General features: G+C 42.4%; 1 protein-coding gene across 3 annotated transcripts in view; it reads left to right on the top strand.

The window, feature by feature from the left end:
* Positions 1 to 26,089, top strand: part of ARHGEF28 (Rho guanine nucleotide exchange factor 28) — a 344,574-nt gene that overhangs the window by 120,132 nt on the left and 198,353 nt on the right. For all 3 annotated transcript variants that reach the window (XM_018065570.1, XM_018065568.1, XM_018065569.1), the window contains 2 exons: positions 16,507 to 16,654; positions 19,333 to 19,626. In XM_018065570.1, the coding sequence (XP_017921059.1) occupies positions 16,507 to 16,654; positions 19,333 to 19,626 (442 nt within the window). The remainder of the gene's footprint in view (positions 1 to 16,506; positions 16,655 to 19,332; positions 19,627 to 26,089) is intronic.

Below are 26,089 nucleotides of genomic sequence, written 5' to 3'. Positions count from 1 at the left end.
AGCTTTTCTCTCCCTAGCAGGCTGCGAGCTTGGTGAAGGTCAGGATCGGGTTTTGTCTTCTTCCTACCATGTGTGCCTGGCACATATCAGCTATTTGTTGAATGAAAGGAGAAGAGAGAATAAAATGATTCAAAAGTGGTCACAGTATTCACATTCTTTGGACAAGAGTCTTTTCCTCTAAGTAGACACTCAAAGTGCATTCCCATGTAATGTGAGACCCCATGGAGTTGTGTCTGGGGAGACTATCAATCAGTGTGGTGGGCCAGGGGCTGCTTCCAGGTGATGCAGTGCTGAGCATGGTGGCGGGATGTGCTGGGAGTTAGGAGGGAAGCAGAGTCCATGTAGCAGAGATGGGTTTGACTCCTGGTACCTGAACCTCCAGATCCCTGTGGTCAAAGTACCTCGGAAAGCCTCAGTTTCCTCATCTGTGAAATGGGGCTGATGGTTTCTACCTCAAAGGATGGTTGTAAGGATATCATGAAATAATTTGCATAACATGGTGCCTGGTGCATTCAAATGCTTACTACTATAAATTAAGACACAAAAGATCCTATGATGTCCATTTTTATCCTTATGGTTTCTTAAGAACCTCAGTGAATAAATTGACAAATACTCTTATTTTCACATTGAATTTTCATGTCCAGAAGTGAGAAATTTCATATTCACTGTGAGTTATAATGAAATCTCTTTTTCCTGAGATGACTTTGGGAACATCTTTATGGTGGGGAGTTTGGCAGTGGTAAAGTATCTGAAAATAGGCATCTGTCGCAATAAGGTTTATAAAGCATATTAGATTATGTTTGCCTATGGAATGTCTATGGTTGATTCTATGAAGAACCAGAAGTTTACATATCACAGAGGTTTGGGTTAGAATTAGAGGATGGTCAGAGCTGTTTCATGTTCAGATTGGAAAGACATTTGACCATAGTACTATTTGATTGGGCTTCCCTTGTGGCTCAGGTGGTCAAGAATCTGCCTGCAATGTGGGAGACCTGGATTCGATCCCTGGGTTGGGAAAATCCCCTGGAGAAGGGAACAGCAACCCACTCCAGTATTCTGGCGTGGAGAATTCCATGGACTGTATAGGCTATGGGGTCGCAAGAGTCAGACACGACTGAGCGACTTTTACTTTCACTCTTTGATCATCTGAATTTGTAAATTGTTGACCAAGAAATGCCAGCCGAGGGGTAAATGGAAGCTCTTCTTCCTTCCATCCATCCATCATCCCTCCATGTCCCTATAAGAAATGGAAGGAAGGGCCGGAGTTTCCTCAAAGCATTTTCACAAGGGCCCTGGAACACCCGCCTACTTCCCCGCGCTGGGAAGTGTCCGTTTATACCCTGTGGCCCCGTCTTCCTCACGGCACCGGCTGTGGGGGCTTTTGCAGTCGGCAAGAAGCAGAGCTGAGTAAAGATGTGGTCTCCTGGGAGACTGGTGCATGGACCTCCTCTTGGCAGAGCCTGCATGGTAGGGCAAGAAATGCGCATCACTTCTTGCCTGGGTTCCTGCAGTGGGCCCTCCTGATTCCACCCTTTTCTCATCGCGGTCTAGTCCCAACATAGCTGCCAGAGTGATCCTTTTAACATAAAATTCAGATCTTGTCACCTTTCTACCCAAAACAGTGCAGTGGCTTCCCGCTGCAGAGTTAACACCCACGTGCTTATGGTGGCCTTTCCCTACCTGGCCTCCCATTTGCCTTCTCTTCTGCTGCAAGCAGTGGATTTCCTTGCTCTTTTCCAGACACTCTAGGGCCCTTGCTGGCCCCTCCACCTCACGTGGTCTTTCACATCCGCAGGGCCCACTGTCTTACTCTATTCAGGTCTCTGTTAGAACATCACCTCATTAGAGGGTTTGTCCTTCTGACCTGTGTAAAACATCTCTTTACCCCCACCTTAGTTTTATCAGGTCTTCTGAATCAGTCACATATCAGAGGCTTAATTATTTGATCATTGTGTCTGTCTCCAGACTAGAATGATGGGGTAGATGGTTCGTTTTAGCCACATCACTTAGTAGACACTCAGTACATAGCTGCAATGGAGCATGGATGTGTGGGGAGACGTAAGGGCTGGCTTTGGCTACCTGGGGCTCCGTGGGCCAGTCTCTGATGTGTCTGTGTCTCTGGAGATTGCGAGGTTCAAGTGGGACAGCATACACAGACACTTTGTGAATGGTGAAGCAGTAAGGAGATGGAAAGCATTATTTACAAGGCTAACACGTGCTCGGCCGTCTTGGATTGGTTCTCTGTGTGCTGGCCCCAAACGTGGTACTCGTCTTGCTACACTTTGTGCCAGGTTAGGAACAGGGAGCAGGCTCCAGCTGACTTTTGCCTGAGTGGTACCTCTTAGGAAGCCAGTATCTGGAAGTCCTGGATCTAGGTCCTGTGTTTCACCGGTTAAGAACCCTGAGACGTTGACCTGAAGATTCAAAGAGAATATTAAGGGGTAAAATAGGACAAGGCCAGAAAAAGGGGCTCCTGAATTCCAAAACTGTTGTCAGTTCTAAAGGGAGAATGAGAAAGGACTCTCTAGGGGTGTCCGCCCCTTCTTCCTGCAGTGTTGCTCATGACTCAGGAAAGACAGAGTTACTACTGTGGGGTCGCGGCAGGCAGCTGGATGTGAGGAGTTTGAAGACGTGCCCTCCTGCCTTCATGCTGTGTCACAAACGTCCACATTCTGTACTGTGTCTTTTACCTTCAGTTGTTTTTTAAAATAATATTCTTATTTATTAGTCTCTCTCTTTCTTGTCTGCGCTATGTGCCATGTGGGATGTGGGACCTTAGTTCCCGACCGAGGATTGAACCTGTGCCCCCGCTGTGGGAGTGCAGAGTCTTAACTACTGGACCTTCAGGGAAGTCCCTGCCCTTAGTTCTTGATTTTGATCAGATGAGATGTTCTTTGCAGGCATCGAAATTCAGGTCCTCTCCCCTACCCCCCTTCTTTTTACAAAAGTGTTTCCGCACTGCAGTTCCTGGGAGGGCGGGTATTTGTGTCTCATCTGCTCGTTTTGATCTGTCTGTTATCCGTCTTCCCTGCCCTGTTCCTGTTTCAGCTACATCCCACGGTGCTTTGTTTTCCTAGCTGTCTTTTTGCCACTGTTACCATGCCTCAGCCCTCTGCCGCTGCCGTTTTACCCTTTCTCTCCCCACTGAGCCCTCATTCCAGTCTTTCTCTTGCCTTCCATACATTCTTTGGGAGCTGAGGCTGATCTTGATTTCTGAATGCCCTTTCCTCATTGTCCTGCATCTCTGGTTTCTGTGGCGTCATGTTTCCCATCGTGTGACCGAGCTGGCTTTTACCTGCACTGGTTCTGATTTGGGAAGGAAAAGGGTCAGAAGAAGAGCCATGGGCCCTGACAGCACTCTGAGGTCGAGCAGAGGTGATGGAGGTCTAGGAGAGGAGAGACGAGAGGGTGGAAGGATGTGGATGTTTTGGGGACTGGGGAACTTTGGGGGAGTTTGCTTCTGATCCTAGCTTGTTTCCATAAAGATTCTTCCCAGTCCTTTGGGGAAGGAGTAGGATTGACTCAGTGCTTGGCAGTGGTAGCTTGGGGCAGTGAGAAGAGGATTGGAAGGAGAGTGAAGACATGGGCTCTAGCCCTGGGTCTGCTGTGTGATGGGAGGTCACCTATCGTGGTGGGCCTTCAGTTTCCTCACGTCACTGTTAAAGGCAGGGTTTTGATCCAGGTAAGTTTCTTGCAGATAACTTTCTTTCAGCTGTATATTTTGTAAGTTTCAGAATCTGTGCTTCTCCTAGTGAGGATTCTGATTCTTTTATTTTGCATGGGATCCTTTTACTTGGCAGGATCTTCTGTGCTCTTATTTAAGAAGGGCCTGTGTGTGCGGGCATGAGTGTGTGCCCGTGTGCACTGGGGAGAGGGGTCTTGGCATAGCTGGCCAGAGGAGAGGGGTGCAGGGCCCCTTTCCTGTGTGCCCTCGTGAGAGGGGCTTCCTGTGGAGTGCAGGAGCTCCGTGGCCTACCCTGGAATAAGAATGCACATGGTGTGGCTCAGTTCTTTGTCTAGGAGAGATCAATTTACAGAGGCTTATGTTTCCTTGTATTCCTGGTAGTCTTTGGAATGGTGTGTTCAGTACTGTGAGCAGACCTCGCTGACTTTCAGACATCACTTGGTTTGACACAAATCTATACACTTCAAATGTTAGAAATAACCGTGTGAGCTTACTGTCTATAGGTTCAACCTGAGTCTGAATTTGATGAGTCAGAGTGTTTATTGTGTTGTGAGTATAAAGCTTGAGCTCTGAAATGTAAAATGAGCTAATAGGACTTTATTTTCCAACACAGGCTAGATAACAGAGGGTGTCATAGGGTCAGAGAGGCCTTCAGTTCAGTTCAGTTCAGTTCAGTCCAGTTACTCAGTCGTGTCCAACTCTTTGCAACCCCATGAATCACAGCACACCAGGCCTCCCTGTTCATCACCAACTCCCGGAGTTTACTCAGACTCACGTCCATCGAGTCGGTGATGCCATCCAGCCATCTCATCCTCTGTCATCCACTTCTCCTCCTGCCTCCAATCCCTCCCAGCATCAGAGTCTTTTCTAATGAGTCAACTCTTCACATGAGGTGGCCAAAGTTCTGGAGTTTCAGCTTCAGCATCATTCCTTCCAAAGAAATCCCAGGGCTGATCTCCTTCAGAATGGACTGGTTGGATCTCCTTGCACTCCAAGGGACTCTCAAGAGTCCTCTCCAACACCACAGTTCAAAAGCATCAGTTCTTCACAGTCCAACTCTCAGATCCATACATGACCACTGGAAAAACCATAGCCTTGACTAGACAGACGTTACTCGGCAAAGTAATGTCTCTGCTTTTGAATATGCTATCTAGGTTGGTCATAACTTTTCTTCCAAGGAGTAAGTGCCTTTTAATTTCATGGCTGCAGTCACCATCTACAGTAATTTTGGGGCCCCCAAAAATAAAGTCTGACTCTGTTTCCACTGTTTCCTCATCTATTTGCCATGAAGTGATGGGATCAGATGCCATGATCTTTGTTTTCTGAATGTTGAGCTTTAAGCCAACTTTTTCACTCTGCACTTTCACTTTCATCAAGAGGCTTTTTAGTTCCTCTTCACTTTCTGCCATAGAGACCCTAAATAGATGGTGTTGAAACTTTTTTCTGAAGGAGGAATCTTTTTTTCCCAACACAAAGTATTATGGAGAATGTATAAACTTGATACAGACTTTATTATAAATGTATTCTTTGAATTTATTATGTTTGTTAATTCAGTGAGAACAATGACTTAGCCTAGGAATGCAAATCTTCTCTAATGTATCAAAATTTGGTAAATAATATATTTAAGTGAATTAAATGTTTTTAGATGTAAATGTAAGTGAAAACATAGTTTCCAAAATGAAATTTAAAAGGAATGTTTGCAAAGTCGCAACTTTCCTCTGTTAATATCTGTGGTCCCCCTGATGTGAGTTTGAAAACCACCAGTTCAGAGAATGAAAAACAAACTAAACATCAATCCAAGGAGCTAAGAAATAAACCAGAATGAAAGAATATGGGAGAAATTAAAGAAGCAAATTACAATCACCACTTACCTAGACCTCCCATTTTTTTCATATTGAAGCTAGTCATGTAGAGGTATTATTCAACGTATTATCAATTTTAGCCTTTGAAGCCTAAATAGCCTCATTCTCTTAGAATAGACAAATAAGCAAAGGAAAAAAAAAATCAAAGCCTCCTTCTTCCACTAGTGTTTATTCCTCTTAAGATGAGGTCATTCATGTCATCTTTGGACACCTCTGATCCTTAGAAGGCTCTCACTGGAGAGCTGAACTGGATGCCCTGTCTTTCCCTCCATTGTTTCATGCTTTTCCCCTGGGGCCTGCAGAACATGTCTAACCCCTTGTCTGCATGGCAGATCCTGGTATTTGTGACGGGGGCCGTTTACTCACGAGTCTCTTCTCCTTTGGCAGAACAGTCCCAGTTCCTTCAATTGTTCTGCCGTATGACAGCATGGCCTCTGTGTCCCTGCAGCATCCTTGTCATTTTCCTCTGCACATGTGGTCAGTTTGGTCTGTGTGTGTATTTCATGGCCCAGGTATGTCTGATAGGTATAGAGAAGAGCTGGACGATATCATTCTTAAGGAACTTACCAGATTTTCCTCAATGCGGAGTTGGGCTGTCTCATGCTTAGTTGATTATTGCCTAAAACCCCCACTGATATCCAATTATTAAGCAGTATTTTGTTTCATTCTTAATTTTTTTTCAGTTATTTTGGAACCAAGGGCAGGACATTTAGTCCTCAAGAAATGTTGATTATGGAAGGGTAGCGATTATACTTTAAGTATTCTTATATCCAACCCAGTATATTTCCTACTGTGATCTACTTGAAGTATCAGTTATTTGTTTTCAATTTCTAGGAGTTCTGTGTTTTTATGGAATCTGTGAATAAGCTAGTGATGTTAAAAGGAAGTAAGCTAAGCAACTTTTTAAAGCCTGCTTCTGGCCTTGTGGGAAACCTGGAGTCATTTTCTGACCATCATCATGAATTGTTTTTTACTCAAGTCAGCTGGGTTACAGGAACAAAGGCTATTTTAATTCTATAGTGGTGAATCATTTCATCAAGTGGGAAAATCATCAAGAATTTTTTTATGTTTGTGTTTACGTTTAACTGAGTATAATACAGAGGTTTGGATAATGGGTACCTTTTAAAATAAATATGGCTATATGCATTTAATTTATGGCAGTTATTCCCTTTGATTAAGTAATCTGGTAATTGTGTAATTCACATGTTTATTTCCTTGTCAGTTTTGTCTGTTCTGTCACTATTGAGAAAGGCATGTTGAAGTTTCCCATTGTGATTATGGATTTTTCAATTTCTCCTTTTTGGATTTGTTATTTTTGCTTTTATATATTTTGAAGCTATTTATTAGATGCATATGGATTTAGTACTGTATCAGCTTGTTTAACTTACACTTTATGATGAAAAGGTCCTCTTTCTCTAGTAATGTCTTGATTTAAAAACTACTTTGATATTGCTTTGGCTATATTAGCTTTCTTTCGGTTTGTGTTGCATAGTGTATCTTTTTACTTAAACTTTCTATTTTATTTTTAAAGTGTATCTCTTGTAAGCAGCATATAGTTATTGTTACTGTTCTTGAATTGTTCTTGTTCTTGAAAACCCATATTTAACTGCCTCAGCATTGTATTGGGGTTAGTTAGTCTGTTTATCAGAGAAGGCGATGGCACCCCACTCCTACCTGGAAAATCCCATGGACAGAGGAGCCTGGTAGGCTACGGTCCATGGGGTCGCGAAGAGTCGGACACGACTGAGCGACTGCACTTTCACTTTTCACTTTCATGCATTGGAGAAGGAAATGGCAACCCACTCCAGTGTTCTTGCCTGGAGAATCCCAGGGACGGGGAGCCTGGTGGGCTGCTGTCTATGGGGTCGCACAGAGTCGGATACGACTGAAGCGACTTAGCTGAAGCAGCAGTCTGTTTATATTATAATTGCTGATACAGTTGGGTTTATATCTATCATATAACCCTCTGTTTGACATGTTTTACATTCTTAATTTCTCCTATCTTATGTTTTTGATTATTTCCTATTTCATTTTTACTCTATAACTTGTTAACTATACATTCTTTTCCCGTTCTGTTAGTAGTAGATTTGACACCTTATATAGTAAGTTATTGCTCTTAATGCTTTCCCAAAACTCTTAGATGCTCTAATTCTACTTCCCTTTTATGTTACTGTAGTCAGATATTGTAGTTGTGCAAATATTTAAAACTCCGTGACTTTATAATTAATTTTGCACATTAGGTATTAATTACATTTACTCACATCATTGTACCTCTTTTCGCGTTTCTATTTGGGATCATTTAACTTTTGCTTGAATGTGTTGTTTTAGTAATTCTTTTAGTGCTGAGAGGGAATTCCCTCAGTATTTGTCTTAAACAGTTAATTTCAACTTTATTTTTAAGAATGGTTTTGTTAGGTATGGGATTTTAGGTCATCAGTTTCTTTTATTACTTTAAAGATGTCATTCCACCTTCTCGGTTCTGTACCTTCTCAGAATGGTTCTGCCCTTTCCAGAATTTTAATTATATTTTATTCACATTTCCAGAGTTTTCTGATGCTTTTAGGAATATTACTTTTAATTTTTCCATATTTGTTTTCTTGTTATCAGCAAGAATGTTAGCCTATCCTGCTCTATTTCATCCTGTCGGGGGAGAAAAAAGCCATTTCTACCCCAAAAGCTAATTCTGAAGAAATGTCTTGTGAGTCTTTTAGCTCATATTGGTTTAACCTGTCTTAAGAAAATGACATTCTGATATTTCCCCCTGGACTTAACCAGTTCAATTCATATTCAGCTGGATTTTGTTGACTTAGGTTTGGTTTGGATGATAAATTTTAATGATCTTGATATTTTTACACTATGCAAAAGATGCTTTAATTATACAGAGTGAAGTCAGTCAGAAAGAAAAACAGATGTCCTATACTAATGCATATATATGGAATTTAGAAAGATGGTCCTGATGACATTATTTGCAGGGCAGCAATGGAGACACAGACCTAGGGAACAGACTATGGACACAGGGCAGCGGGTGGGGAGTGTGAGAGGAAAGGGGGGATGCGTGGAGAGAGTAACAGAAACTCGCAGTACCGTATGTAAAATAGACAGCCAATGGGAATTAGCTGTATGACTCAGGGAACTCAAATCAGGGCTCTGTGACAACCTAGAGGGGTGGGATGGTGGGGGAGGTAGGAGGGAGGTTCAGGAGGGAGGGGACTTACATGTACCCATGGCCGATTCATGTTGATGTTTGGCAGAGACCAACACAATTCTTTAAAGCAATTATGCTTCAATTAAAAAGTAAATTAGAAAAAGATGCTTTAACCATGTTTTACTTATTTTTAAAATTTAATTTAATTTTTAATTGGAGGATAGTTACTTTACAATATGGTGATGGTTTCTACCATACGTCAACATGAATCGGTCACAGGCATACACATGTCCCCTCCCTCCTAAACCTCCCTCCCCCCTCCCTCCCCATCCCACCCCTCTAGGTTGTCACAGAGCACCAGCTTTGGGTTCCTTGCATGCTTAATTTTTTGGCCATATCACAAGTCATGTGGGATTTAATTCCCCAACCAGGAATCGAACCCATACCTCCTGCATTGAAAAGACAGAGGTCTCAACCACTGGAGCACCAGGGAAGTCATTTCAAACATGCTTTAAATCAGTGGTTCTTAACCTTTTGGAATCATAAGCTCCTTGTACCTTCTGAGGACTCTCTGGTTAAAAGACAGACGTCTACTGTCCCCAGGTGAATGCTGTAAACTGTATGAAGCGTGTTCTTCATGGGAATTAAGGAACGTTTCTCTTACCTCCCATTCTCTCTCCACACCACGTCTACCCATGGGTTTCAGGATGAGAATCTCTATATTCAGTATAAAATAAATGCTACGTGTAAAAGTGTAGATAAGTCAATTAGTACCTGAGCACTTGCTGTTTGTACAGGGACATGTTGGGGAGGAAAGTGTGCTGGGCCTAAAACAGGAAGATCCAGATTTGATTTGTGGCTTTGCCATATGCTGGGCCTGATAGTATCAGTGTTCTCATTTATAAAATAAAGATCATGGTAACACTTCCCAGACATTCTTATGGGAATGAGATGAGAAAATACACAAGAAATCACTTAATAAATTGAGGAGTACTGTTCACATAAAAAATAATAAATGTACGTATATAAATATGCATTTGTATATAATATGTACACACAGTATATAGGAAATCAGTTTTACTTTTTCAGACTTTGTTTACAGAGGTACTTCAGCTGAATACAGTAATTAGAAATAAGACTTTTTGCCCATAGCACTTTCTTTGGAATTCTTCTTAAGGAATGTAAAGATAATATAACTTGGGGTGGGGCAGAAAAGAAGAAATCCAATCCTGTTAATCTGGCTCTGAAATCCTATTAGTGTCGATTCTGACTAGTACCTGTACTTTTATTCTCTTACCTATGGCATGGGGCAATGTGTCTCTTTAAAATGTATTTTTTAAAGGATCTTACAACATTTAACACACTTTTCCTCTGCAGAGAAGTCTCTGGGTAAAATTACTATTTTTGTTGTTGTTGTTACTATAAAGAGGACAAGTTTCAAATATTAAAAACAAAGAATCAAATTTGATAGAATGTGTTATTTATATTACGATTACGGTTTTAATGGCATGTATTAGGAAACATTCATTGTGATATTTGACATATCAATTAACACCTTCATTGTGCTTCTATTAGAAATTATCCCATATAAAGTCTGTGTAGAATACTAGAATACCTTAGAAAACCAAACAGTCTTACTGTCATATTAAAAGGTGATAATTATCAGTAAAAAGCATTTGTTAAATTCCCATTTTTGTTCGTTACTATAAAATCTAGAGTTCTTAACATTTTTTGAACCTTTGAATGCCTTTGAGAATGTGATGAAAACTATAAACCATTCCTTAGAAAACTGGACTCAGTGCTAAGTCGCTTGTTGTGTCTGACTCTTTACAATCGTGTGGATTACAGCCCACCAGACTCTTCTGTCTATGGGGATTCTCCAGGCAAGGTTACTGGAATGGGTTGCCATGTCCTCCTCCAGGGAATCTTCCTGCCCCAGCGATCAAACTCTTGCTCTTAAGACTCCTGCATTGGCAAGCGGATTCTTTACCACTAGCGCCACCTGGGAACCTCTAGAAAACTGCACACACATGTGCATAAACAGTTTTGCTAATAATTTTTAGTTTCCCAGACCGCTGGAAACCCAAATGGACTCTTCCTGTAGACCCAGATTAAAGAAACCTCACGATAAAAAGGTGCATGCTTGCACACTTTGTTCTTGTTGCCATCATTTGAATCTTTACTATTTGTCTATTCCCTGTCGGGCCAGGTGGTTTAGAAAGTGGATAGTTAAGGTTGTTGTCCAGCAGGTGACACTTATGAACAAAGTATATACAGGTGTGTTGTCTATAGAGCGTGAGAGAGAGGAAAGCGAGAGAGGGAGAACATTCATACAAGAATACCTAATACTCAGATTAAGATAATATAGCCACCAAGTTATTCAGGGTATTAGAGAACTCGACTTAGAGGCCATTCTAAATATAATGAAAAATATTTAGAATATGCACATCAATGTCACTGTCCATTTTCTTCTTAAATGCCATTGGAAGATGAGTTAAGAGAGCTGGAAGAAATACTTTAAGATGGCAAATAAATTTTCTACCTCTTTCGTTCCTTTGAGAAGAAATACATAGATTTCACAGCATGTCAGCAGAAGACTTGATCGTGAGCATTATTGATGAGTTTTACAAGTAGAGTTTCTCCAGGGGGATGCTTGATGGTAAAAAAAAAAAAAAAAAGTATTGGTTTAATTAGTTAATTTTTGGGTCTGTGCTTATATTGAAAGCTATTTACTGTGATTATATTTAGTTAAGGCTCCAAAATCACTGCAAATGTTGACTGCAGCCATGAAATTAAATGACGCTTACTCCTTGGAAGGAAAATTATGACCAACCTAGATAGCATATTCAAAAGCAGAGACATTACTTTGCCAACAAAGGTCCTTCTAGTCAAGGCTATGGTTTTTCCAGTGGTCATGTGTGGATATGAGAGTTGGACTGTAAAGAAAGCTGAGTGCCGAAAAATTGATGCTTTTGATCTGTGGTGTTGGAGAGGACTCTTGAGAGTCCCTTGGAGTGCAAGGAGATCCAACCAGTCCATTCTGAAGGAGATGAGCCCTGGGATTTCTTTGGAAGGAATGATGCTAAAGCTGAAGCTCCAGTACTTTGGCCACCTCATGCGAAGAACTGACTCATTGGAAAAGACTCTGATGCTGGGAGGGATTGGGGGCAGGAGGAGAAGGGGATGACAGAGGATGAGATGGCTGGATGGCATCACTGACTCGATGGACGTGAGTCTGAGTGAACTCCGGGAGTTGGTGATGAACAGGGAGGCCTGGCGTGCTGCGATTCATGGGGTCGCAAAGAGTCGGACATGACTGAGCGACTGAACTGAACTGAAGGTTTTCTGCCTTACTTTTCGGAGAAAGCAATGGCAACCCACTCCAGTGTTCTTGCCTGGAGAATCCCAGGGACGGGAGAGCCTGGTGGGCTGCCACCTCTGGGGTCACACAGAGTTGGACACGACTGAAGCGACTTAGCAGCAGCAGCAGCCTTACTTTTATTACTCCTGTTTTCCATATGACCTGACCTTTAGTGGTTTTATGGGAGTACGCTAGTTGATTTGGGCATGAGAAGGTAATAGGAGAAAGGGGATGCTTGTGATGTTGCTTTCAACTGGTTCATTTGCAAAAGTGAACATTTTGACCTGATTAAAGCAAAGGTAGGGGCTTCCCTGGTAGCTCAGCTGGTAAAGAATCTGCCTGCAATGCCAGAGACCCCAGTTTGATCCCTGGGTCAGGAAGGTCTCCTGGAGAAGGATAGGCTACCCACTCCAGTTTTCATGAGCTTTCCTGGTGGCTTAGAGGGTAAAGAATCTGCCTTCAATATGGGGAGACCTGGGTTTGTTCATTGGGTTGGGAAGATCCCCTGGAGAAGGGAATGGCTACTCACTCCAGTATTCTTGCCTGGAGAATTCCATGGACAGAGGAGCTTGGCAGGCTACAGTCCATGGGGTGACAAAGAGTTGGATATGACTGAGCAATTTTCCTTTCTTTCAAAGCAAAGGTGACCTTAGGTAAACAGAAGAGAGAAGACAAATTCTTTAAATCAGGATTTAATCAGGCAACTATTAATATTGGCTTTGATAAAAGTGGCCAATAAATTTCAGCAGCAGTGGAAAAAATATGAATTAAATCAGTGAGAAGCTGTTTATTATCTGTTAACTTAGGGAATAATAAAAAAGGAAGTTTTGGCAAAGTTGGAATAAAAATAATACTCTTCACCAGTACAGGTGATGATGAGAGTTGGTGTAGTTTTTAACTTTTTGTTTTATATTGGGGTATAGCTGATTAACAATGTTGTGATAGTTTCAGGTGAACAGGGAAGGGACTCAGCCACACATATACCTGTATTGATTCAAAAGTTGATACATATTTGGAAAGCGATCACACACATGGTGACAATTGTGTCCGTTCTTGGCCTCATTTCTGGAATTCTACTCTAAAAAAGTAATTTAAAGAATAAAAACAATAGACATGAAAGTACTTAATGTATTTTTTTATAATGTTAACAAGCTGGAAATACCCTTAATGTACAATAGAGGAATGATTAAGTAAATTAGGGAACATCAGACAACTTGATGGAATGCAATTAAAAATGGTGCCAAAATTGTGACAACATGGAAAAATGCTTTGGATAGGAGAGAAGTACAACCATATGTGTATTTATGCCATGAGTAGAACTATGTAATAATTAGCTGTGCGTTGAACAAAGACTGGAAGGAAATAGGAAAAATTTTAAAAGTTTGATAAATTAGGGTGGTGTTAGTATAGATGAAATTTATATATCTTTGTTATTTTGTTCAAAAACAAAAAATTGAAGACAGTTTTCTAATTTTATGCACTTATGGATTATGTTGAATATTGAATTAATTGGGAATTTAACTATTTGATGTGATAGATAGTTACTGTTCCAAAATGGCTTACTGAGTAGTGCATTCTTTCCCCACTGATTTTAAATGCCACCTTCCTTCATTGTTTCATAATTTCCATGGCAGGGGCAAGTTCTGATCCCCCCATCCCAGCTCAAACCTTATTCTCTTTCTCAAAACTCTTGTTTCCAGTCTTGTGTATTTATTCTTCCACATGAACTTTAGAGTAAGTTTGTTGATTTTCATTTGACAAATTCAGTTTTGGTTTTAGTTGGAGTGTATTAAATCTATAGATTAAATTGGGAAAATAATTTTGCCTCTTAAGCCTCCTAGTGTTTCCAGAAGTTTCAGTGAAATAGCTGAGTTTTTAAAATTTTCTTTGGGATAGAGTGAATTAACAGGTGATAACATTTGTCTTTTTTCTGTGTAAAAGCAGAGTGATTCTGATATTGATGCCAGCATTCACTTACAAAAGTTTCTAGTTTTCCATTGCCTGAAACAAAGTATGCAGCTGAGTCCAGATAGGGAAGTGATGGAGACACACTGGAAGTCTACATTGGAATTTATGTTTGCCGTTAAGAAAATGGCCTTTTGGAAAAAGTAGATTTTGAATGGCCACAGTGGTTAGGAAGTCCTCACTTTCAGGCATAGACTGTCCCCTGTGGCTGATTGGTGAGGCTTACTTGTTCCTTAGCACATTTTCAGTCTCTTTCTCCTGCTGGTTTCCTTTGTAGCTTTCTCTAAATCTCTTCAACTTTATCTGACTTTTGGGTGAAATATCCTCGTCCTTTCCTATTTTTTTTCCCTGTCTTCCTCTCCTGCCACCCCCTTCTGTCTCACCGGGTCTCTCTGCTGGTTTCTGTATCACTTCCTCTCTCCTCCTCTCCTAGTATTCTTCACGACATCTTCCTGATTTCTTTGTGATTAGCAAATGAGAGGCTCTTTTTCTTGTTGAATATTATTCTTAATGCTGGGACTTCTGGACATCTCGGTGATGGCTGCATCTTATTTCTCACCTGTTGCTTGTCTTTGACCAATGTAAAGCATGGTATGGTCTTGAAAGGGAGGCATAATTGAATTGTAAAACTCTACTGTTTGGGGCTGTATTGCATTCAAAAGGGTTGCAGTTAAACCCTTTCATAAGGCATAGTCCTGGTTCACCTAACCAAATAAAATGTAATATGATTGTTGTTTTGAACAGATATAGATTAGATATGCTTTTGATCTGTGAAAAACTTTGACCTGTTGGTACAGTTTATTTTCCAACATTAAAAAAAAAAATTCACCAACACATCAGTTTAGATTTTGTCTGTGGGTAATTAGCAGTCTCTTTAGAAACCAGGGGCATGACTAAAGCATACTGGTCTTCCTTTTTTTAGGAAATGGAATTCCATCTAAGTTTCCTCTGTCTGTCATGTCAGACAGTTGTTATTGTTTTTTGCCTTTCAGGTCCTCTTCCTGAACTTTTTTTTTTTTTTGGGAACTATTGTATGGTAGATTTTTCTTGGCATGTTATTTTCTATTGATTGTGTATATATATATGTGTGTGTGTGCATGTGAGCATGTGCTTACATGCCTGCTAATGCGCCTGCTCACAGGCAGATTAAGGATAATTCAAAATAGGAAACTGGTGTTTATTTTTCCCTGAACTCTGCAGTTTGTATTTATTCTTATTTATGATTTAAGATGAGGTTTTGTGTGTATGGTGCATTGCAAACCACTGGGAAGACATAGTCTGTTTATTTAAAAATTTTAGCAAGAATAACCATGTAGTTACTGGAAAGAGGAAGTCCACACTGATTTTGTTTTTGGTCCTGATTGGTCTACCTCTTTATATGCTATGGGATATCATGCTGATATCCATCGGAGGCTAACAGATGTGGAGGAGACTGGGGGAGCCTTTCTGTCTTCACTTTTTCTCCTGTCACAGGGTGAGGAACTCTGGAAGAGTAGTTTTGTTTTTGTTGGGCAGGCGCACAAAAGCCCACATCCTTCTCCACGCCGGACTGAGCCCTGGAGCCCTCCACCTCTTGGTTTCTATTTCCCAGCCACCCCTACAAGCTGGAGGGTGTGTGCCTGCTCCCTGGAGGCCCCCTTTGTGCTGCCTTTTTGTATTTGAGGAGAGGGAGTGTCCTGAATCCTTGGCGGTCTGGAGGCTCACCCATCACTGGTATTTGGGCTGTAGCACTGACTGGCCGCCCCACACCACCCCTGGATGCTAGTATACTAGGGGGTGCTAGCCTGCGGCTGCTTCTGACATGACTTCTGTCCGTCCTTCCTTCCCTTTTCCCTTCCTTCCTTCCTTCCTCAGAGTGTGCCTCCGTGACCCAGGGTGGCAGCTCCTCTCCTTGGACCCTGGGTTTTTAGCAGGGATTGGTGCCAGCCGGAAGCTTTTCTATAGAAGGTGTGAGGCCAGGCTGGGTGAGAAAGTGGACCTGAAAATCCCTCAGAGAAGACAAACAGTGGTGAGAAAGGGCATGCCAACTGTTGGGTTGCATAGGGCTGTTTATTTGGCAGTGCTTGAGGAAACTCAAGGTTCTTATAAGCTGCTTTGGTCTAGTATATAGGCCCCAGATAAGAATAATTATTTTGAAGTATCTCAGGTGCAGGAAAACATAAATACAAGCAATATGTTCATCAGGTAGGAATTCAAAGAAAGTAAAGAACAAAGTATCATCTAATAAATAAAAATATTCTTTTGTATGCCCTAACTTCTTTACTTTTGAAAGCAGAACAAACCAGCTCTAACATGCATACATAAATAGATCAGAAAGCATCTCCCTGAGGTCCAAAATGTTGTTGTTGGGAAGAAGGATTCATGCTATTTGGGCTCACGTGAAGTGAACATAACAATGGACCCTGTTTTGGCCCGGGGCCCTTGTTATGTGGTTTCTTAGAGCCAGGACAAGGAAATGTGATGATGCCTCGACTTGTTCATTTTTCAGGGGCAGATGACGGTCTGCGCGAAGTTTGGCAAAAATGTCTATCTTCCTAAAGATGCTGAGTTTTACTTTATTTATAATGGATCTCATCAGAGACACATCGTGATTGCAGAGCGCACAGAGGATAATGTTCTCCAGTCCAGCATTCCAGGTGAGGCGTGTGTGTGTGTGTGTGTGTGTGTGTGTGTGCTAACACTGGGTTGTCTCAAGTCTGAGGTTCTTCCAGCTGTGTCTGCAGCTCCCCAAGTGTGTGTGTGTGTGTGTGTGTGTGTGTGTGTGTGTGTGTGTGTGTGTGTGCTAACACTGGGTTGTCTCAAGTCTGAGGTTCTTCCAGCTGTGTCTGCAGCTCCCCAAGCAGCCACAACTTAGACTTACGCTCCAGGCTGGGGAGCGGGGCTCTGGATGCACTCTGTGTTAACATTGCCTCCCGTTGTCCTGGGACCTGTGGCCAGGGACAGCTCAGGGACATCTGAGATACCTGATATCCATCTTAGTTCCGTCTTCCTCGTCCTTCTGTGGTTGGTCTAGTTGCCTCTCTCTGCTTTGCTCCCTTGGGTGGCTGGGGTTCTTTACTCAGCATCCTGTCCATCCAGATGCTTCCTTGTTGGACCTCAGCCTCTAGAACTTTCTCATCTCACCACCATTCACATTCTGAAACCTGTAGTTCTCCCAAATGTCTTCAAGTATCACAGTGACAGATGACAAGTTATGAGCTAACAGCCCTCCTTAGGGACAGTTCTTTTGTATTTTCAGTAGGTGTGGGTTGTGCATCCGACAGCAAGCTCTGATCTAAAGGTGCAATTAAGGCATCCTTTACCTGCAGGAAAGGAGAGTATTTGTTGTTTTTCTTGTTTGTTGATTGCTTGATTTCAACTGTGGGTCTTTAAGACCCCTTTAAATTATATCATCTAGGGACTCTTCAGCTTTTTTAATAGGTAACACTGGCTTCAGTTTTGTTTAAACAGAATGTTTTAAGTGCTTCTGTAGGATAGCTGGTGCATGTGGGAAGAAGGAAGACAGTAAGCATGCAAACACAGGTGTAGTGAGAATGGTGGTGATGTGCAGACCTCCTTGGGTTTGATCACCGAATCAATCTACTGTCCTCCTTCTGGGACTTTGGGCAATTTTAAGCTCTCCTCTCTTGGGCCCAGGAACTCCTATCCTCATAAAAAAAAAAAAAAAAGAAGTCAAACCACATTAATGGCACAGAATTATACTGGCTGTCAGTCTCTTTTGCCTCTCCCCCTTTGCTTTGACACTTGTGTTGATGTTTTTGCTGCATTTGGTTTGGCCCTCTTTTCTTGGATTTTCTCCTTTTTAATCAAGCTTCTTATGTAGAGAAAGAATAAAAATAATAACAGAAGTGCTACTCCTAACATCAACATTTTAATCTTTTTCTTGCTTGCATGTAGGGGTGAACATTCTCCCCACTCCTTGTGTGTTAAAGAACATCTTTTTGAGTATATTGTGGCCTGCTTAGAAGGGAGCGTTCACACCTTGAGTTTAACAAATTCCTTGCAGGCAAAGGACAGTTTCTGTTTCTGAATCTTAAATTGTCCTGGATATAGCTTTGCAAGGGTACCTTTCAGAAGTTTGTACAACAGATTTCCATAGTATATACTGGACACATTTAGTCTGGTGGCGGGAGCTGCGTTCTGTGTTTGTACTGCTGGGCCACTTTAAAGAGACAGTGATGAGAAAATGGCAGTAGTTCCTGCCTGGTAAGCCCAGGGTGCTCTTGTTCCTTGAAGCCTGGCAGCATGGCTCCTGGGGAAAGGCTCTGGAGAATATAAGGCAGAACAAGGATGATCTGCGCCCGTTAGTCGTTTGCTTGGGGGTCAGTGGTGGCTAAATGTTAACCCTTCTCTCCAGCTACGATGATCATAGTCATAGAAGTTAGATGGCAGTAACCCCTGGAAATTCTGCCAAGGACAACATAAAAACATACCTGGGGAGAAGTTCCCAACCTTGGTAAAGTCAAGGGAGCATGTAAGGAGGAGGGAGAAGCAGCAGGGTTAGGTAGCCACCCAATAGCAGAGGCATTAAGAACAGCTGCAGAACAGAGATGCTGCTCTCAGAAGTGGCGGTGGGGCAGTGAACATTATTTTTAATGTTTCTGTGGATTAGCGTTTACCCACCCTACTCAACGTTCAAAAGGACGCTGAGGAATTAGGGTAAACTTGTGTAACTTTATGGTGCTGCCTTATAAAATGATCACCTAAATAAATATATAAAAAACGTGTGACTCAGAAGGAAATGCCAGAACAGAAATGGACAAAGGTCTCTAAGACAACAAACTTGAATTTGACGGTTGGGTTGAAGTACATGGTGAAGTTGTGCCAAACAGCAGTGGTAGTGATAGGAGTGTTAGTGTTAGTTGCTCAGTTGTGCCTGACTCTTTGCGACCCCATGAACTAACTGCAGCCCACCAGGCTCCTTTGTCTATGGGATTTTCCAGGCAAGGATTCTGGAATGGTTTGCCATTTCCTTCTCCAGGGGATCTTCCCCACGCTGGGATCGAATCTGGGTCTCCCGCACTGCAGGCAGATTCTTTACCAACTGAGCTACCAGGGAAATAGTGATAAGAGAACAGGCACTAAAATGGTCAGATCTCATAAAAGTTAGCTTGGGATTGGAGTCCCTGGAAGGAGATGGGGTCAGTGTTCATTTGGACCCACCGGCCTGGCAGCGTTTAAAGCTGACTGGCCGCGTTTCCTGTCCGCCTTACTCTTCTGAGCGTGTGGTGTGTATGCTCGGCCTCTCGCTTTGGACACTGGAAGTGCATCTTTGGCGGCCTCAGGGTGAACTGTTCACTGTCTTGTCGTCCAGGCCACGGGCTTCAGGAGACGGTCACCGTGTCTGTGTGCCTCTGCTCAGAAGGTTACTCCCCGGTGACCATGGGTTCTGACTCTGTGACCTACGTGGACAACATGGCCTGTAGGCTGGCCCGTCTGCTGGTCACCCAGGCCGATCGCCTCACCGCCAGCAGCCACCAGACCTTGCTGACCCCGTTTGCCCTGACGGCGGGGGCGTTGCCTGCTCTGGACGAGGAGCTCGTGCTGGCCCTGACTCATCTGGAGTTGCCTCTGGGGTGGACTGTCTTGGGGAATTCTTCACTGGAAGGTAAGTCCTTACCAGAAAATTCAGGTGTCTCCTCTCTATGTGAAGTTCAAAAGGTGCTCTGCGATTTGTTATCTGTTTATCTGGATGGGTTTTCCTGCCCACTTTTGACCCGAGCCTTTCCCTGGTCAAGCTGGGGTCTCTGATGTCCTGAGCCGCTCGTCTCTGGGCTGGTGAGGCTGTATTCTAGGAGGCGAAGAACTTTACCTCAAGGAGGGGAAGACTGTTTCTTTGTGGCAGATTTGGGCCATGCTTCCACTTCCCTTGGCATGTTTTCTTGCTGTGACAAGAGGATATTGGTGCCCTCTTTCAAACAGGGAGAGTCATTGAGCAAGGACAAACATGCAGCCTACTTGTGGAACGCTGAGAAACGTGGCTGTGCCGGAGTTAGCTAATGCATTAACACCTTCAAAAATGTCAGTGTCACTGAGAACACTCATATTTACTGTATTTATGTTAACTTTTGGACTTACTTCTGGATGCCCCTTTTCTGAGAGACTACATAGAGTCTTAATATCATTAAATAGACTCTTAAAACCATTTGCAGCCAATGTGAACAGAGATAGAGATGTATTATTGTTGAGGTCCTTTAATGGACCGGAACCTGTTGGTCCAGAGTCGACAATAAGAAAGTAAAGGAGAGAAAGAGGCTGAGGTTCCTTGGTTTACACGGAAAGCCAATAAAGCCCCTGCACGGGCCTTGCTCTGTTCACAAAGGTCTTAGGCGCCCTCTTGATGGGGTGAAGGTGCAGAGCACCTTCTCGAGAGGGTCTTAGCCCGGGCAGGAAAGTGAACTCAGAGAGCCTCTGCGCTCCAGGGAATCAGCCTGAAAAAGAGAGGGAGAGAGAGAGAGAAAGAGAGACATGGGGACCAGAGCTCTGATGGAGCAAAGCTGTTTTATTCAACATTGTGTAAGTATTTATACTGTCTCACAAGATAGCTATTTTCAGCAGAGATAAAATCAAAACTTACAAGTTATCAAGAAAACATGAGATCATCCATATGAAAGAAAGAGTTGTAAATAACCACTTCTACCATATGGTTCATAAAAAGGAAGAGGGTACATATCATAGAAAAACTGATGAAGGAAATGCCTGGATTCCTCAGTCCCAGGAGAGGCTTGCCTCTCCTCTTAATTCCTGAATATTCAGGAATTAATAAGGAACAGAGAATTCCTGACAGATCCTAAACAGCACATAGGAAGCCTCCTGTTCAGTGCTTCCTGACATATTATAAGCCTGTACCATGCATGAGGCTACACTGTTCAGTAGTTGGTTGCTGCTAAGTCGCTTCAGTCGTGTCCGACTCAGTGCGACTCCATAGACGGCAGCCCACCAGGCTCCCCCGTCCCTGGGATTCTCCAGGCAAGAACACTGGAGTGGGTTGTCATTTCCTTCTCCAATGCATGAAAGTGAAAAGTGAAAGTGCAGTTGCTCAGTCGTGTCCAAGTCTTAGCGACCCCATGGACTGCAGCCTACCAGGCTCCTCCATCCATGGGATTTTCCAGGCAAGAGTACTGGAGTGGGGAGCCATTGCCTTCTCGGCGATTACAGATGACATTTTATTGGAGGTAGAAATATCAATCTGTATTTATTCAACAAAACATATATTATTGATGTTTTTCTGTGTTCTCCCCGTGCCTTTAGCTTTGTGGTTGGATAATGCTGTTTTTAAGAATTCTACTTCCAGATGGTTACGGTTATAGGTTGATTTAAATTCAGTCGTGGATAGATTGAATGCATTGCTGCTGCTGCTGCTGCTAAGTTGCTTCAGTCGTGTCCGACCCTGTGTGACCCCATAGATGGCAGCCCACCAGGCTCCCCCATCCCTGGGATTCTCTAGACAAGAACACTAGAGTGGGTTGCCATTTCCTTCTCCAATGCAGGAAAGTGGAAAATTAAATGCACTACTGTAGATAAAGTGAAAGTGAAAGCCGCTCAGTCGTGTCCAACTCTGTGACTCCATGGACCTGTCCAGGCCAGAATACTGGAATGGGTAGCCTGTCCCTTCTCCAGCGGATCTTCCCGACCCAGGAATCAAACCCAGGTCTCCTGCATTGCAGACAGTTCTTTACCAGCTGAGCCACCAGGAAAGCCCAGGAATACTGAAGTGGGTAGCCTGTCCCTTCTCCAGCAGATCTTCCCGACCCAGGAATCAAACCCAGGTCTCCTGCATTGCAGGCAGATTCTTTACCAGCTGCGCTATTGGAAGCCCCTACTCTAGGTAAAAGGGATATGATTTTTTAAAGATGAATCATAGTGCCATACGCCACAATCAGAGAAAATCTCCATTTCTTACCCTTATCAGGGTTGTACTTAAACTTTCCCGGGCACTTAAGAGTGTTGCTTATTTCTTAAGACCTTGGATTAGAGAAGTCGCAAGCCCAGTTCATCACTGAGCAACGCCCGACTCCCATGTGCTGCACTCAGTGTGGTAGCTGACTGATATGAATGAAGGGGTGGGCTTCCTGATGGAGTTGGTGGTGTCTGTTCTGCTCACCAGGATCTAGCAAAGAGCTTGGCATATAGCAGGCACTCAAAAAATGCTTGAATGAATGAGGGGTATATCCTGAGACTTTAAGGAGTCACACATCCTAGATACCACTTTTGTAACCCTCCTGTATATAGGGAAGGGAAAAATGTTTTCTGGCTAAGTAACTTTATTCACATGTATACACACACATATATATATTCATATATTCATTTATGTATATATATGTAGATACATATACTCATTCATATGTATATATATACATTTATACATATGCATATATATGTTTTCTGGATAAGGGGCTTCATTTTCTTAAGCCTCTTGGCTTTTAAAATGAATTTTGTCAATAATATTGGAGTGTAGTTTACATTTTGCGGGGCTTCCCTGGTGGTGCAGAGGTTAAAGCGTCTGCCTGCAATGTGGGAGACCTGGGTTCAATCCTTGGGTAGGGAAGATCCCCTGGAGAACGAAATGGCAACCCACTCCAGTATGCTTGCCTGGAGAATCCCATGGATGGAGGAGCTTGGTGGGCTACAGTCCATGGGTCACAAAGAGTCAGACGTGGATTCACTTTCACTTTCACTTTACATTTTGCAAGGCAGACTCATTTTGACAAACACATAAATCTTTCAGAACTTCTCACTAGTTACCATGCTCTTATGTTACCAAGATATGTAAGTACATATTGTGTATATTGTTATATATTTTTTCATGAAAAAAAAAACTGGACCAGTTGCTTCATGTGGTGAAACATTGTATTTTATTGGAAAACATTTCTAGTGTGATAGTCATTAAGATTAAGTGCCAAGTCCTGGCCCAGTTGCTTCCTGGCTATAAGACCTTCTGGGCAAATTATTTTTGTTCTGATGCCACAGTTTTAATTTCTAAAATGAGACATGGTAGTCCCCAACCTCACTGGCTTGTTGCCATGGTTGAATTAGATAGTGGATGATAAGGCTTCTACAACAACGTCTGAACATACTAAATTCTCAGTAAAAGTTGACTTTCATGCGTGTTTGTGAACAGATTTCCATGTATAGAGAGTAGGTTGTATGTACATATGTGAAAAAGAAATTACAGTTGGTCTGGATAAATGAAGATAGGCAAAAGATAAAGTCTTGGTGCTGTAAACAATTCCTTGAAATTTCTAGTAAGTTTCTAGACTTTCTCTAAGAACAGTTTATAGTAGTTGAGGTGACATTGCCTGCAGCCTAGAGACTTGTAATAGAACTTCTCTACAGCATCAGTCTTCAGGGACAGCCCTTCTTCTTTTTGGTCCTCTGATTAGATAAGTTTCACGCTCCTGTTTTCTAGTTTGCAGATCCTTTCTTCCACTTGATCTAGTTTGCTGGTGAACCCTTGAATTTTTAAATGTCAGTTGTATTCTTCAGCTCTGTTATTTCTGTTTGGTGCTTTTAAACATTTTTTTTTTTTTGAACTCTCATTTTGTACATGCATTACTGTCCTGACCTCGCTGAGTATCTTTGTTATTTTGAACTCTCTCTCAGATAAATCACTCATTTCCATTTCATTAAGATTAGTTTTTGGAGATTTATCTTTTTTTTTTTGATATTATTATTATGTTTCTTCATTTCCCTTGACTCTGTTTTGTGTTCTGTGCATCAGATAAAACAGCCACCTCTCCCAGTCTTGACAGACTGCTCTTGTGTACATGAGCCTAATCAATCATACCAGCCTAAGCTCCTGGTTGCCTCTTAAATCTTTGTGATAGTCCAAGTTACTGTTTTGTTCTTGGTAGTTCCCAGTAGTTGAGCATGTGCCAAGACCTGTCAATGCCCTAAAGAGGAGGATCTCAGTCAGCACCTAGACGCAGGGCGACTAGAAGGCATGAGCTGGGAAAGCATGCAATCAAATCCCTTCCAGGGAAAGACTGGAAGATGAGTGTTTTTAGCTTGCTCTTCTGTAAAGAACCCTAGGGGGATTGTTGCAGCAAGTGCTTATGTGCACACCCATTAACAACTGCTTCTTTATCCACTATAGTCCTGTGGGACTTGTGAATGCAAGCCTCATTGCCTGTCGGTGCCTGGTGATCTGGGACCTGTTACTTGAGTCATAGCTGTAAAAGCAGTTCCTTTCAGAGAGGTGCTGGTGACCTGGCTTTACTGTTGGAGTGGGACTGGAGCAAAGGAATAAAGGAATTGCCAACTGGCTTCCTTGGGGTCCAGGGAGAATCGCAGCCAGCCCCTCAATGCACGCTCATGAGAAGCTAGACCACTGGGCAGCAGCTCATAAAATATACAGTCAGATCTCTTCCTGGGAGAGACTGGGTGTGCTTGCCTGCTCATTCTACACTGAGCCCTGGGGGACAGCCATGGTGGATGCTTATGTGCCCATCTTAGAGCTGCTGCTTTAATTGCTACAGTCCTGTGAGATTCATTAATATAAGTCATATAAGCTTTCAGAGATAGGTATTTTGGGGGCCCATCCCTCAGGTGGAAGCCTTAAAAGTTGGAGTGTTATATGTACAGTGAAAACCCTTGAATCCTCAGGGAAAAGTTGGGAGTTGGGTGTTCCCTTCTGATTGTATGGTGCTGTGCTGGGCATGGGGTTAATGGCAAGAGTTTGTCTCAGCCTTTCCTACCCATCTCAATGTATTTTCTCTTTCACCTTATGTGTAGGAGGCACTGGGGTAGTTACTGGATTTCTCTCAGTAGGAATTTCTCTGTGTGTAGCTGTCCATTTCCATGGGAGGAGGGTGATTCAGGAGTCTGCTGAGTCACATTTCTGATCCTTCTCCTTCAGTGTAGTAGAGTTATGATCCAAGATGTTTAGAATATCTTATGTGATCAGTGCTTCTCTTTTCTTTCTCTGTAAGCAGAGTGATTTGAACTTATTTTTTATTTTTCATCGATTTACTCACATTAAGGCCTTTATTTCTCAAAAAGTGTTGAAAATAGAATGACTTTATATTACAATTACAGAGAGTCTGCAGATCAAATGTACTTTATTGTAAGAATTATTTTCTTTTAGTTATTATAGAATTAAAATATTAGTACTTGACACTGTCCAGTGTTTTCAGCAAAGTCAATGCAGCTTTTTTAGCACACATGTCTTATTAGTGTTGCTTGTCTTTGAGACAGATAAATTACATTAGCAAAGTAAGGAGTGAACTGTGGCTTGTAGCACACTGAAGTTTAACCATGTGTTAATGGTAGGGGCATCAAGAATGGAAAACAGGTTTCTTCCTCTAGTAACTATTTCTCCTATGACCTATCCAGAAGCTATTTGATACTGTGCTGTTAACATTTATTAAAAAATTTTTGTGTGCATTTATGCTTTTTAAGGGGGTACAGAGGATGCTGGGCTTCCCAGGTGGTGCTAGTGGTGAAGAACCCATCTGCCAGTGAAGGAGACATCAGAGACATGGTTTCGATCCCTGGGTCGGGGAGATCCCCTGGAGGAGGGCATGACAACACACTCCGGTATTCCTGCCCGGAGAATCCCATAGACAGAGGAGCCTGGTGGCGTCTCAAAGAGTCAGGCATGACTGAAGTGACTTAGCACTCACTCACAGGATGTTAAGGAATGAGTAAAATTGATTTCTGTAATGATTTTGTCATGGATAAGTCTGATGCAAGCCTTACGGTGCAGCACGACTGTATTTCCTCACATTTTATAATAAATCTATCATTTTTCTCTTTTCAAACACTAAATAAGAGTTATCAGAGAGGCCCGAGAACCTACAGGAGGGTCAGAGTCTGAGCTGTCGTGTCTTATAAAGCGAGGCAGAGCCTTTCCTTAGCCCTGCATGTTACCCGTCATTACTCATCATGCAGCTCAGTTATTCTCTGAGGGAAGGAAATAGCCTGCATTTTATTGAATTTGGTGCCATAAATAAAATTGGATTTCTGTCTCATAAAATTAAACCCATTCTTTCTGAGAAGTAGCTTTTGCTATTTCTGAGACCCTGCAGGGTCTCAGGACCTCACATTTATAGTAAAACTTTAGTAATATA

This window comes from Capra hircus, chromosome 20 (genome assembly GCF_001704415.2).
Source record: "Capra hircus breed San Clemente chromosome 20, ASM170441v1, whole genome shotgun sequence".
Classification (NCBI taxonomy): Eukaryota; Metazoa; Chordata; class Mammalia; order Artiodactyla; family Bovidae; genus Capra; species Capra hircus.
Note: the sequence above shows the minus strand (reverse complement) of the source record. Positions and strands in the feature narration are given on the sequence as shown.